The sequence below is a fragment of the Babylonia areolata genome, chromosome 21 (assembly GCF_041734735.1).
Source record: "Babylonia areolata isolate BAREFJ2019XMU chromosome 21, ASM4173473v1, whole genome shotgun sequence".
Taxonomy (NCBI): Eukaryota; Metazoa; Mollusca; class Gastropoda; order Neogastropoda; family Buccinidae; genus Babylonia; species Babylonia areolata.
The window spans coordinates 37,287,539-37,302,494 of record NC_134896.1 but is presented as its reverse complement, the minus strand read 5'-3'; the positions used below and the strand labels follow the sequence as shown (position 1 = coordinate 37,302,494).

Sequence of the window (14,956 nt, the reverse complement as noted above, 5' to 3'; positions counted from 1 at the left end):
CCCCAAATGTTAACCTTTCACCCCTTACGTCTTTTTTTTTTTTCTTCTTTTTTTTTTTAGCTGTGGGGTGCAGTGTTTATTGACATCTACTTGGCTGCAACCTGGGCCTTTCTGTGTTTCTGCAACACCTGCACCATCTCCTCGCGTTTCCTCTTGGCTCGGATGTGACAGCCCAGCCTTTTCTTACAGAACTTGAGGGCACGCTTGTCTTTGGAGATAAGCAGCAATTCCTGACACCGCCTTTCGTAGGGAGCAAAGCCAGCAATCTCACGCACCAGATCGCGCACAAAGCGGGCATGCTTGGTGGCCGTCCCCTTTCTGCGAGATGGACGATCTTTGCGACTCGTCTCCGTTTTGGTCACTTTTCGGACTTTCTGAAGACCTACCACCGGCTGGTACCACACCATGATGTATATCTTGATGAGAGAGCCCTTATGTCTTCCTAGTTCAGCACCACCCCCACCCCAAATGTTAACCTTTCACCCCTTACATCTTCCTAGTTCTGCACCACCCCCACCCCAAACGTTAACCTTTCACCCCTTATGTCTTCCTAGTTCTGCACCACCCCCACCCCAAACGTAAACCTTTCACCCCTTATGTCTTCCTAGTTCTGCACCACCCCCACCCCAAACGTAAACCTTTCACCCCTTATGTCTTCCTAGTTCTGCACCACCCCCACCCCAAACGTAAACCTTTCACCCCTTATGTCTTCCTAGTTCTGCACCCCCCCCACCCCAAACGAAAACCTTTCACCCCTTATGTCTTCCTAGTTCTGCATCACCCCTTACATCTTCCTAGTTCTGCACCACCCCTTACATCTTCCTAGTTCCACCCCAAACGTAAACCTTTCACCCCTTATGTCTTCCTAGTTCTGCACCACCCCCACCCCAAACGAAAACCTTTCATCCCTTATGTCTTCCTAGTTCTGCACCACCCCCACCCCAAACGAAAACCTTTCACCCCTTATGTCTTCCTAGTTCTGCACCACCCCCACCCCAAATGTTAACCTTTCACCCCTTACGTCTTCCTAGTTCTGCACCACCCCCACCCCAAACGTAAACCTTTCACCCCTTACATCTTCCTAGTTCTGCACCACCCCCACCCCACACGTTAACCTTTCACCCCTTACGTCTTCCTAGTTCTGCACCACCCCCACCCCAAATGTTAACCTTTCACCCCTTATGTCTTCCCAGTTCTGCACCACCCCCACACCAAACGAAAACCTTTCACCCCTTACATCTTCCTAGTTCTGCACCACTCCCCACCCCAAACGTAAACCTTTCACCCCTTATGTCTTCCTAGTTCTGCACCACCCCCACCCCAAACGTAAACCTTTCACCCCTTACGTCTTCCTAGTTCTGCACCACCCCCACCCCAAATGTTAACCTTTCACCCCTTATGTCTTCCTAGTTCTGCACCACCCCCACACCAAATGTTAACCTTTCACCCCTTATGTCTTCCCAGTTCTGCACCACCCCCACACCAAATGTTAACCTTTCACCCCTTATGTCTTCCTAGTTCTGCACCACCCCCACCCCAAACGTAAACCTTTCACCCCTTATGTCTTCCTAATTCTGCACCACCCCCACCCCAAACCCATTTACCTGATCTTTGTCTTTTTCGGCCTCCTTGCGAACCTCGTCCAGTTTGGACTGCAGCTCTCCTTTGCGTTTGTCCAGCAAATCGTTCAGCTGAAATTGTAGATACACACATCTGTTAATATTGTGCATGTGTGTGTGTGTGTGTGTGTGTGTGTGTGTGTGCATGCGTGCATGTGCATTCATGTGTGTGTGCGTGTGCATTCACTGATGGGTGTGGTCAAAGTGTTGGATCCCTCACAATGTTTCTGTAACTTGTGGATCAGTCCAAGCACTGAGAGACAGTGGAATCTCACCTTTGCAACAATGCTGCCGTGGGTTCTTTTTCAATGTGCCAGGTACGCACACTGCATCTGGAACCTCGGTTAATCATCTCGAATGACTAGACGCTCAGACTGATTTTCAAATCAGTCTTGGGGAAATAGCGCGGGATTCGAACCCACACCCTCATGAACTCTGTACTGGCAGGTAAGTGTCTTAACCATTCTGCCACCTTCCTCCCTGCCAGATGGCAGCCCAAAGCTGTACGGTGGCTTTTTTTTTTCTTCTTGAGTAAACAGGGTAAGATTCTTCTATTATGACAGTTTACAAAACCTTCAAACTCTACACTCTCAATTCAAGAATTCAACATTTCCACACTCTTCAGCATACTCTCTCTCTCTCTCTCTCTCACACACACACACGCATGCACACACACACATACACACATGCATGCACACACACACACACACAAAAGTGGAGTGATGGCCTAGAGGTAACGCGTCCGCCTAGGAAGCGAGAGAATCTGAGCGCGCTGGTTCGAATCACGGCTCAGCCGCCCGGATATTTTCTCCCCCTCCACTAGACCTTGAGTGGTGGTCTGGACGCTAGTCATTCGGATGAGACGATAAACCGAGGTCCCGTGTGCTAGCATGCACTTAGCGCACGTAAAAGAACCCACGGCAACAAAAGGGTTGTTCCTGGCAAAATTCTATAGAAAAATCCACTTCGGTAGGAAAAACAAATAAAAAACTGCACGCAGGAAAAATACAAAAAAAAATGGGTGTCGCTGTAGTATAGCGACGCGCTCTCCCTGGGGAGAGCAGCCCGAATTTCACACAGAGAAATCTGTTGTGATAAAAAGAGAAATACAAATACAAATACACACACACGTGCATGTATGCACACATGCATGTGCGCAAACACACATTACAAAGTTAATGTTGACTCACACTAAACGTTTAGAATTTTATCCAACACAGAGTCTGGTACTAACTGGCAATTTTCTTGTTGTCCTGTTCATTTATAAATGTGTTGTATTGTGACATGTTCCAAATAAAATACTGTTTTAACCAGCTGGTGGTCGCCGTTTATTTGTATTTGTATTTCTTTTTATCACAACAGAGTTCTCTGTGTGAAATTCAGGCTGCTCTCCCCAGGGAGAGCGCGTCACTATACTACAGGGCCACCCTTTTTTTTTTTTAAATTTTTTCTTGCGTGCAGTTTTACTTGCTTTTCCTATCGAAGTGGATTTTTCCACAAAATTTTGACAGGAACAACACTTTTGTTGCTGTGGGTTCTTTTACGTGCGCTAAGTGCATGCTGCACACAGGACCTCAGTTTATCGTCTCATCCGAATGACTAGCGTCCAGACCACCACTCAAGGTCTAGTGGAGGGGGAGAAAATATTGGCGGCTGAGCCGTGATTCGAACCAGCGCGCTCAGATTCTCTCGCTTTCTAGGCGGACGCGTTACCTGTCGGCCGTCACTCCATGCTAAGTTACACCGTTTCAAATCTTACCTCTTGTCGCTCAGTGACCACAGCATCCACATGTTTCTGCTGCTCTTCCCGTTTAATTCTGGAAGACAAAAAACAACAACAAAATTTCGTTTAACCAATGGTCCAAAGTCCACTGTTCTGCATCAACATTACCCAAGTGCGACATTTCTTCTTGCATTGCTGCTGAGTGCACATGTCAAGTGACTGGTACAAGGGTAAGCCCGGCGCTTCTTTCTTAAGAGGTGGTGTCTGGGTTTGTTCCAATGTACAAGTTATTCACTTGTATTCTAGCTGAATCGGTAGCATTAAGCAGCATTGACTTGAAGTTGTGTACCTTGAGGATGGAAGGGGTCACCACTCGTTCACTTCAAACTGGGTCAGGGAGCAAAGGTTAGTTATGGTTCTGTTGGCGGGAAACTGGCTGCAGCTGTCAGAGCTATGTTACAATGTGAAAAAAATGGTCTTATGAACATGACCCCTTTGACAAAAAGTCACGCATGGCGGTACATTGTCTAGTCAACAAAAGTCGCCTATGGTGGTGAAAAGATCCTCTGATGGAGATCGAACCTGTCCCCTCTCAGTTATCAGTCCACCATGCTAACGTGTTGCCCTGGCAGCTGGTAAAGTCTTTAATTTTCTTACATTTGCCTTGCTTTCAATCAAATTGTGTACTTAAAAAAACAACAAAAAACAAACAAACAAACAAAAAAATTACTATGGAGGGTTTGCATACCCACTTTCTTCTGATTTTCATGGAGATTCAAGAGTTATTTTAAGCGAGAACTGGGTGCAAATGCGTGTATTGATTTCCTGTTTTTCTCGATCACCAAAAAACTAAAATTTCACTATCGTGACAAAAGGATTTCTGAACAATTTCGGTGTCTATTTTTTGCAAGTTTACAAGATATATTTGGTTTTATAATACCCATTATTTGCTTTTGTCTCCAATGTTTACTCTGAGCGTGTTTCATGTCACATCTCTGCCATTACGTACTTGAACTGATCCATTTATAAACACTGCCGAACAGTTGTCCGGACAAAGGCAGTGCAACCTCAGAGAAGCGTGTTACGGTGTGTGTATTCTATCCACATAAACTTTGCCGAACAGTCGTCCGAACAAAGGCAGTGCAAACTCAGAGAAGCGTGTTACGGTGTGTGTATTCTATCCACATAAACTTTGCCGAACAGTCGTCTGAACAAAGGCAGTGCAAACTCAGAGAAGCGTGTTACGGTGTGTGTGTTCTATCCACATAAACTTTGCCGAACAGTCGTCTGAACAAAGGCAGTGCAAACTCAGAGAAGCGTGTTACGGTGTGTGTATTCTATCCACATAAACTTTGCCGAACAGTCGTCTGAACAAAGGCAGTGCAAACTCAGAGAAGCGTGTTACAGTGTGTGTGTTCTATCCACATACTGTGATTTTAGACGAGTTAAGGTGGTGGGCTGCCATTGATGTCATATGACCCACTTCTCACTCTGCAAGTGATGAAAGGTCCTGCACAAAAGCTGGCCTACAAACCCTCCCTATTGTGCTGAATTACTTTTTTTTTTTTTTTTGTCACAGGTTTGTGTTGTACAACGTGTCATCTGTGCGAAATTCGAGCCAGAGTGCAGTGCAATTCTTCTTTTTTCTCCTTTTTTTTTTTAATCTGTCTGCAAGTGTGTTTATTTGTTTTACCATTATTCTACAGAATTTGCCAGGGACAACCATTTCGTTGCCGTGGGTTCTTTTACATGTCCTTAGTGCAAGCTGTGAACAGGACCTCGATTTGTTGCCTTACCTGAAAGACTAGCACCCAGACCACTACTCAAGGTCTAGTGGAGGGGGTGGGGGGGGGGGAAGGGGAGTGAAAATCCCAATCTGTGTGGGATTCCAGCTTGTGGACAATCGCTTCCTAGTCAGGCATATTACCAAGAAGCCAACGCTCCACGGCGATTTACCCTTTCATTCGGAAGGAACAAAACAAAGGATAACAAGAGAGGCAAGGCCTTCAAGACTCACTTGTGATAAATTAACTCCCCTAGCATTAATTACAGAGTAATTTCCCTTTTTTACTATCTGCACCAAAACGTTTGTTGCAAAAATAAATAAAAATTCCATGCTTAGCAAAAGAAGTTTATGTTTGAACAAAAAATGATAATGATGACTCCTCTTGTTGTTGTGTCAGAATAAGAGGTCAAAGTGCCAAGTTTAGAGAATACAAAAAATATAAATATAACAGTAAATGCAGTTTGCATATAATTAGGCTTCTTTTAAAAAAATTTTTTGTGCCCATCCCAGAGATGCAATATTGTTTTAAACAAGATGACTGGAAAGAACTGAATTTTTCCTATTTTTATGCCTAATTTGGTGTCAACTGACAAAGTATTTACAGAGAAAATGTCAATGTTAAAGTTTACCACGGACACACAGACACACACACAGACAACCGAACACTGGATTAAAACATAGACTCACTTTGTTTACACAAGTGAGTCAATAAATGCCAACATTCCTTGTGACCTTTTTTCTAGCACTTTTTCTGAAGACACATCTCTATTTAAACCTTTTTTTAAAAAACTTTTTTTTTTTGACGGTGTCTTTATCTTCAGTATTTTTTTCTTCCTTTTTTTTTTCTCTTATTTTCGTAGGCTCCTCTTTAGCTTAACCTTTTTTTCTTTTTTTTTTCTTCTGAAAGTGCCTCTCCATGTAAACTTCTTTTTCTGTCTGCACTTCTTTATCTGAACCTTTTTCTAATTTTTTTTTCTGCATGTATCTGTTTATCCTAACCTTTGTCCAGCTTCTTTTTCTGTTGATACCTCTTTATGTTAACTTTCTTTTTCCAAATTGTTTTTTTCTTCTTCTGTCCACACCTCTGTATCTTAACCTTCTTTTTTCAACTCGTTTTTTTCTTCTGTCAACACCTCTTTATCTTAACCTTTTTCCAACTCGTTTTTTTCTTCTTTTCTTCCTGTTGACAACTCTTGATCTTAACCTTCTTTTTCAAACTCTTTTTTTCTTCTTCTGTTGGCACCTCTTTATCTAAACCTTCATTTTCCAACTTTTTTTTTCTTTCTGTCGACACCTCTTTATCCTAACCCTTTTTTTTCCAACATTTAAAAAAATTTCTGTCGGCACCTCTTTATCTTAACCTTCTTTTTCCAACTTTTTTTTTTCTTCTTCTGTCCATACCTCTTTAACCTTCTTTTTCCAATTTTTTTTTTATCCACCTGTGCACCTATTTATCCTAACCTTTTTCCAACTTTTTTTCTCTGTCGACTCCTCTTTATCTTAACTTTCTTTTTCCAACTTTTTTTTTTCTGTTGAAACCTCTTTATCCTAACCTTTTTCCAACTTGTTTTTATTATCTCAGAACCTCTATATCTTAACCATCTTCCAACTTGTTTTTTCTTCTTCTGTAGGTGCCTCTTAACTTTTTTTTTCTGAAGGTGACTTTTACTATTTTTTTTCCTAACATTCTTTTTGTCTGAATCATATACTTTATTTATTTTTTTCCAAACATTTTTATCATTTCTTGAAACCATCAGCCAGATCACCTGGACAGCTCATGCTTGTCAGTGTGCTTGCGAGCCAGGAGCTTCATGTGCTCGCGGATCTGCGGGTCCCGCTTCTTCTTCAGCTCCAGCACATCGTGGGCGTGCGTCTCGTCCAGCCGCTTCCGGTGGGCCGCCTGGCTGGCCGCCATGGCCTCGAACAGCGCGTCATAGAGGGCGCTGTGGTGCCGCTTGTGCACGTCCAGCTGGGCCTGCAGGTGGTCGCGGTTCAGCGCCATCATCACGTCCGCGTGCTTGTACTTTGTCCCACGAAGCTGTAAGAAAAAAACCCAATCAAAACGGTGGTCGCGGTTCAATGCCATTATCACATCCATGTGCTTGTACTTTGTCCCTTGAAGCAGGGAAAAAAAAACAACAAAAAAGGTGGTCGCAGTTCAGCGCCATCATCACGTCAGCGTGCTTATACTTCGTCCCTCGAAACTGGAAAACAAACAAACAAACAAACAAAAAAAGGTGGTTGTGGTTCAGCACACTTATAACGTCCACGTGCTTGTTCTTATTCCTCAAAGCTGTAAAAAATAAAAGCCAACACATGTCCGTGTAAATCAAAAAGTGTGCTGTCGTTTCCACTGAAATTTTAAAATCTGTATATCATTGAAACTGGAAATTGTAAATAAGATTCGTTCAATGCCATCATCACATTCTGCGTGCTTGTACTTCATCCCCCGAAGCTGAAAAACAAACAAAAAGCAAACACAAAAAACACATGTCAGTGAGAAAAAAAAAATGCAATCATTTCAGTTGAAATCTTAAAAACCTGTGTGTTGTTTTCAAATCGGAAATTTGAAACAAGTTTCATTCAAATAACAATATAATTTAAAAGCAAACTTATTTCTTTTCTTTCTACTTTGGGTTTGAAAATGTATCTTTTCTCCTTCCTTGTGGCCAACACTTCTCCGTTTCCTTTCCGATTTGGTTTCAAGAATTCATTTGAGACTCTTTATTGGCTTCAAATAGAAGGATCTGGTATGCGCTAGGGGTACTGAAGTAATATTCAATCATCTGCCGCTCCATATGATTATCAAAATCACAGAACATAATGGCTGGTCATGTATGCTCCTCCCTCATTCCTCACCCGCCAGCCATCCACATATATATATATATATGTGATAGTCAGTCGTGTCCGACTATGACCATCAGAACAGCAGAGGAGGCAACTGCTGTTCCGACTATTTGGGCTAGAATCTGATTATAGTGGAGAGTGTTTTGCCCAGGTTACATCCCCACTCTCTTGGCCAAGAGGGTTTTAGGACAGTCGGCGTTGGGATGGTTCCCAAAGGCCAACTAGCCCACAAGGCTGAAGCACTACGAGCCAGTGCAATTTTGCCTCCTAGTTTGACAGTCATAGTCCTTCACAAAAGACTAAGCTGTAAATGATTTCACATTGACTGAAGAAACCATTGATAATACAGCTCTCACTTTGCTGTTGGCCCAAATGTAAACTTATGTCAATCTGTGATATAAGCCGAGTGTTGGGCCGTAGCCATGCTGACCACATACGCACACACATATGCATGCAGACATTTGATGGAGTCTCCTGTCGGACCGACGGATGAGTAGGCAGGCATGCTTATCTGTCGGTATACCTTCCACAAAAAATTACTTTAAACACAATAGTAGGACCACCACAGAACTAGTGCACTCATCTCTGTATAACTAATATTTAACTCTTTTGGCGCCAAGTATGAACAAAAAACTCCCCAGTGCCAAATATCACAGACTCAATGCTCTCAGGCACATGGTTCACTTCCTGTCAAAACAACACAGTGTACTTAATCACTTCAAACTCGGTCAGGAGGTGAATGTTAGTCATTGTTCTGATGCACAGTAAAGTTGGCTGTAGCTGTCAAGCTTTGTTACCATGTGAAAAATGGTCCTTTTAACGTGACTCCTGGATGTTGACTAAAGCTGCCTGTGTCAGTAAACTGTCCTGCTGACTAAAATTGCCTAAGGTGGCGGAGGAATTAAGGAGAGAATGATGATAAGTATCCCTACGGAACAGGGCTCAGAATGAGTTAGTATGATAATAAATATCCATTCGGCACATGGCTGAACAAGTTAATATGATGATAAGTGTCCACATGACAGAGGGCTGAACGAGTTGATATGATGATAAGTATCCATAAATACAAATAATCATCACTGATTCTTTTCAAGCTTACTTCCTCAGTTAATAATATGATGTTAAGTATCCATAAATATAAATCATCATTGTGATTCTTTCCAAGCTTACCTCCTGAATTAATAATAATTATAATGATAGGTATCCATAAATAAAATCACTGTGATTCTTTTCAAGAGTTAATAATATGATGATAAGTATCCATAAATATAGTCATTGTGATTCTTTTTAAGCTTACCTCTGGAGTTAATATGATGACACATATAAAATTATTCACAAATAAAATCACCATGATTCTTTTCAAGGTTACCTCCTGAGTTAATAATATGATGATAAGTATCCATAAATACAAATAATCATTGGGATTCTTTCCTGAGTTAATAATAATTATGATGATAGGTATCCATAAATAAAATCACTGTGATTCTTTTCAAGGTTACCCTCTGAATAATAATTTCATGATAAGTATCTATACATATCGTCATCGTGATTCTTTTCCTGGTTACCTCCTGAGTTAATAATAATATGATAAGTATCCATAGATATAAATCATCATTGTGATTCTCTCCCAGCTCACCTCCTGGCCCTGAGCCTGAAGCAGCCCCTGCAGCTCCCCCATGAAGACCTGCTTCTTGCCCTCGCTGTCCTCTTTGTTCTTCTGCATCTTCTTCAGCGTCTTGGTGTGCAGCTTCTCCATCGAGATGCGCGCCTTCGTCTGGGCCGCGATCAGCTTGTCCAGCTGGATCTGGTGCTGCTCCTCCATCATTTCTCGGCTCTGTGGGGGTTAGGGGGGTGGTGGGGAGGGGGAGGGGGGAAAGGGAGATAATTTCAAGTGTTAAAAAAAAAGAAGAAAAAAAAGAGTAAAATGGTATAAAAAGCAACAACAGCAATGAACAACTCAATACAAAAAACAAAAGAAGTGTAAAAAAGGGGCAATATCCACAATTTTCCCCCCCCTCGAGACGGAATGAGTGGTGTTTCACAACAAGACCCGGACGTTCGCTCCGTCAGTCATACAGAGGAGTGGAGGGGAAGAAATTATTGATATTGCCACATATAGATATACACATATACAAGATATATATATATATATATATATATATATATATATATAATGAAAGAATAATGAATTCTAAAATAGCCCTTTAAAAACAAAACAAAATGAAACCAAAAAAAAGCACCTCAAAAACAAACAAGTAAATAAACAAACATTTAGTTCAACATGACGAAAAACAGAAGGTATTTTGTAAAAAAAAAAAAAGCAAGTGCAAAACATTGTTTAAAAACTCAAACAGGAGACAGCAACTGCCTCCTCTGCTAGTCTGATGATGACAGTCGGCCATGACTGACATCATACACCAGAGCGCACTACTCTCACAGTGCCGTTGCCTCCCCCCTCCCCCCCCGGCCCCCTCACCCACCTTGTCGTGCTTCCGGCGAATACTGTCCAGCTCCTTGTCTTTCTTGGCCAGCGCCTTCTGGAATGTCTTGGAGTTCTTCAGCTCATCAAGCGGCATCGGCGTCAGTAGAGATGGGTCTGAAAACCGCCCGCACACAATCATGGTTTTACGGCCCCATAGCCTTTTACCGCTCGCTATCAGGGCAGTGAATTATTATCCACTGTGACAGGCACAAAAATTGAGTGGTTTAGGCATTGCACTTTCAATATGAGGGTCCCGGATTCGAGTCCAGGATATGGCGCCTGGCGGGTGAAAGGAGTGGAGATTCTTCCAATCTCCCAGGACAGCAGATGTGCAGACCTGTGAGTGCCCAAACCCCCTTCATGTTTATACAAACGCAGAAGATCAAATATGCACGTTAAAGATCCTGTGATCCATGTCAGCGTTTTATGGGTTATGGCAACAAGAAAATACCCAATATGCACACCCCTCAAAACGGAGTAAGGCCTCCAACATGGTGGGGTGAATAAGCAAAATAGTCATGAACATAAAATGTTACATGTCTGTCTGAGTGTGTATATGTGCGTGCCTGAAATCTGATGGAATGACACAGGTAACGAATGATGAGCGCCCAATGGCAGCTGTCAGATGGCTCTACCCAGGCAGGCAGCCTGTTGTGCAAATGACCCCATGTTTATAAAGCGCTTAGAGCTTGGTCTCCGACCGAGGATAGGTGCTATATAAGTACCCATATCATTCATTCATTCAAGGGCTCAGCACAGGAAGGAGGGGCTCTCCTTCCACTGTTTCAACCTTACCCAACCAAGGTCGGGAACCCATTCACCCTTTAGTGGGGTGAGAAAAACCCACGTGAAGTGCCCTTCCCAAGGACACAACACCAAGCCGAAACTGAGCCTCGAACACTTGTACACCACACACAAAACACAAGAGAATACAAAAGCAGTACTGCACACAATACAGAACAGAATACATAACGATCTGTACTGACGTAGAACAGAATACAAAATACAGCTCACACACAAAACTGAATAGAACACAAAATGGTACCCACCCAATACTGAATACAAAACGGTCAATAGAGAACAAAGTACAAAATGGCCCCTACAGAATACAGAATATGAAACGGTCCGTACAGAACACAACACAAAACGGCTCACACAGGATGCAGAATACGAAAACAGTCTGTACAGAACACTATACAAAATGGCCCACACAGGATGCAGAATACGAAAACAGTCCATACAGAACACTATACAAAACGGCCCACACAGGATGCAGAATACGAAAACAGTCCCTACAGAACACTATACAAAACGGCCCACACAGCATGCAGAATACGAAAACAGTCTGTACAGAATACAACAGAAAACAGCCCACACAGGATGCAGAATACGAAAACAGTCCGTACAGAACACAACAGAATACGAAAACAGTCCGTACAGAACACAACAGAATACGAAAACAGTCCATACAGAACACTATACAAAACGGCCCACACAGGATGCAGAATACGAAAACAGTCCGTACAGAACACAACAGAAAACAGCCCACACAGGATGCAGAATACGAAAACAGTCCGTACAGAACACTATACAAAACGGCCCACACAGGATGCAGAATACGAAAACAGTCCGTACAGAACACAACAGAAAACAGCCCACACAGGATGCAGAATATGAAAACAGTCCGTACAGAACACAACAGAAAACAGCCCACACAGGATGCAGAATATGAAAACAGTCCGTACAGAACACAACACAAAACAGCCCACACAGCATGCAGAATACGAAAACAGTCTGTACAGAACACAACAGAAAACAGCCCACTCAGGATGCAGAATACGAAAACAGTCCGTACAGAACACAACACAAAATGGCCCACACAGCATGCAGAATACGAAAACAGTCTGTACAGAACACAACAGAAAACAGCCCACACAGGATGCAGAATATGAAAACAGTCTGTACAGAACACAACAGAAAACAGCCCACACAAGATGCAGAATATGAAAACAGTCTGTACAGAACACAACAGAAAACAGCCCACACAGGATGCAGAATACGAAAACAGTCTGTACAGAACACAACAGAAAACAGCCCACACAGGATGCAGAATATGAAAACAGTCTGTACAGAACACAACAGAAAACAGCCCACACAGGATGCAGAATACGAAAACAGTCTGTACAGAACACTATACAAAACGGCCCACACAGCATGCAGAATACGAAAACAGTCTGTACAGAGCACAACAGAAAACAGCCCACACAGGATGCAGAATACGAAAACAGTCCGTACAGAACACAACACAAAATGGCCCACACAGCATGCAGAATACGAAAACAGTCTGTACAGAACACAACACAAAATGGCCCACACAGCATGCAGAATACGAAAACAGTCTGTACAGAACACAACAGAAAACAGCCCACACAGGATGCAGAATACGAAAACAGTCCGTACAGAACACAACAGAAAACAGCCCACACAGGATGCAGAATACGAAAACAGTCCGTACAGAACACTATACAAAACGGCCCACACAGGATGCAGAATACGAAAACAGTCCGTACAGAACACAACAGAAAACAGCCCACTCAGGATGCAGAATACGAAAACAGTCCGTACAGAACACAACACAAAACAGCCCACACAGCATGCAGAATACGAAAACAGTCTGTACAGAACACAACAGAAAACAGCCCACTCAGGATGCAGAATACGAAAACAGTCCGTACAGAACACAACACAAAATGGCCCACACAGCATGCAGAATACGAAAACAGTCTGTACAGAACACAACAGAAAACAGCCCACACAGGATGCAGAATATGAAAACAGTCTGTACAGAACACAACAGAAAACAGCCCACACAAGATGCAGAATATGAAAACAGTCTGTACAGAACACAACAGAAAACAGCCCACACAGGATGCAGAATACGAAAACAGTCTGTACAGAACACAACAGAAAACAGCCCACACAGGATGCAGAATATGAAAACAGTCTGTACAGAACACAACAGAAAACAGCCCACACAGGATGCAGAATACGAAAACAGTCTGTACAGAACACAACAGAAAACAGCCCACACAGGATGCAGAATACGAAAACAGTCTGTACAGAACACAACAGAAAACAGCCCACACAGGATGCAGAATACGAAAACAGTCTGTACAGAACACAACAGAATATGAAAACAGTCTGTACAGAACACAACAGAATACGAAAACAGTCTGTACAGAACACTATACAAAATGGCCCACACAGGATGCAGAATACGAAAACAGTCCGTACAGAACAGTAAGCAAAAAGGTGCACATGGAATACAGAATACAAAACGGCCCAAACGGAACACGTCAAGTCAAGGGGGATAAACTGACCAGTCAAGGGGACAAAAATCCTGACAAGAGTCAAGGGGAATAAACATGTCTGACAAGAGTCAAGGGGGATAAACATGTCTGACAAGCCATACAGGATAAACAGGTCTGAAAAGTCAAGGGTGATAAACAGGTCTAACAAGAGTCAAGGGGGATAAACATGTCTGACAAGCCATACGGGATAAACAGGTCTGAAAAGTCAAGGGTGATAAACAGGTCTAACAAGAGTCAAGGGGGATAAACATGTCTGACAAGGTTCAAGGGGGATAAACAGGTCTGACAAGAGTCAAGGGGGATAAACATGTCTGACAAGAGTCAAGGGGGATAAACATGTCTAACAAGAGTCAAGGGGGATAAACATGTCTGACAAGGTTCAAGGGGGATAAACATGTCTGACAAGAGTCAAGGGGGATAAACACGTCTGACAAGGGTCAACGGGGGTAAACATGTCTAAGAAGAGTCAAGGGGGATAAACATGTCTGACAAGAGTCAAGGGGGATAAACATGTCTGACAAGGGTCAAGAGGGATAAACAGGTCTGACAAGCCATACGGGATAAACACGTCTGAAAAGTCAAGGGTGATAAACATGTCTAACAAGAGTCAAGGGGGATAAACATGTCTGACAGGGTTCAAGGGGGATAAACAGGTCTGACAAGAGTCAAGGGGGATAAACATGTCTAAGAAGAGTCAAGGGGGATAAACATGTCTGACAAGAGTCAAGGGGGATAAACATGTCTGACAAGGGTCAAGGGGGATAAACATGTCTGACAAGAGTCAAGGGGGATAAACACGTCTGACAAGGGTCAACGGGGGTAAACATGTCTAAGAAGAGTCAAGGGGGATAAACATGTCTGACAAGAGTCAAGGGCGATAAACATGTCTGACAAGGGTGAAGGGGGATAAACATGTCTGACAAGACCAGAAGGGAAGCAGAACTTACCGTTCAGTTTGGAGTTGCGTGCGTAATAGCCAGTGGTCCAGTCCACTGATGATGTCACTTTTGGTACGCTAGAAACTGCATCAGGAAGAGAACTGAGGTCAGAATTAGAAAATACAGGACAGAGCAAATCCAAAGAAACTGTGTACTGTGTGTATGTGTACTTGGTGTGTCTGTTTTGTGT

General features: G+C 42.9%; 1 protein-coding gene and 1 pseudogene across 1 annotated transcript in view; both read right to left on the bottom strand.

Moving 5' to 3' along the window:
* Nucleotides 1-14,956, bottom strand: part of LOC143295924 (1-phosphatidylinositol 4,5-bisphosphate phosphodiesterase beta-1-like) — a 219,482-nt gene that overhangs the window by 8,884 nt on the left and 195,642 nt on the right. Inside the window, exons 26-31 of the mRNA XM_076607610.1 lie at nucleotides 14,776-14,850; nucleotides 10,456-10,571; nucleotides 9,612-9,809; nucleotides 6,895-7,166; nucleotides 3,379-3,436; nucleotides 1,605-1,691 (exon numbers count right to left, since the gene is read on the bottom strand). Of these exons, the coding sequence (XP_076463725.1) occupies nucleotides 1,605-1,691; nucleotides 3,379-3,436; nucleotides 6,895-7,166; nucleotides 9,612-9,809; nucleotides 10,456-10,571; nucleotides 14,776-14,850 (806 nt within the window). The remainder of the gene's footprint in view (nucleotides 1-1,604; nucleotides 1,692-3,378; nucleotides 3,437-6,894; nucleotides 7,167-9,611; nucleotides 9,810-10,455; nucleotides 10,572-14,775; nucleotides 14,851-14,956) is intronic.
* Nucleotides 46-421, bottom strand: LOC143296369 (large ribosomal subunit protein eL36 pseudogene; annotated as a pseudogene).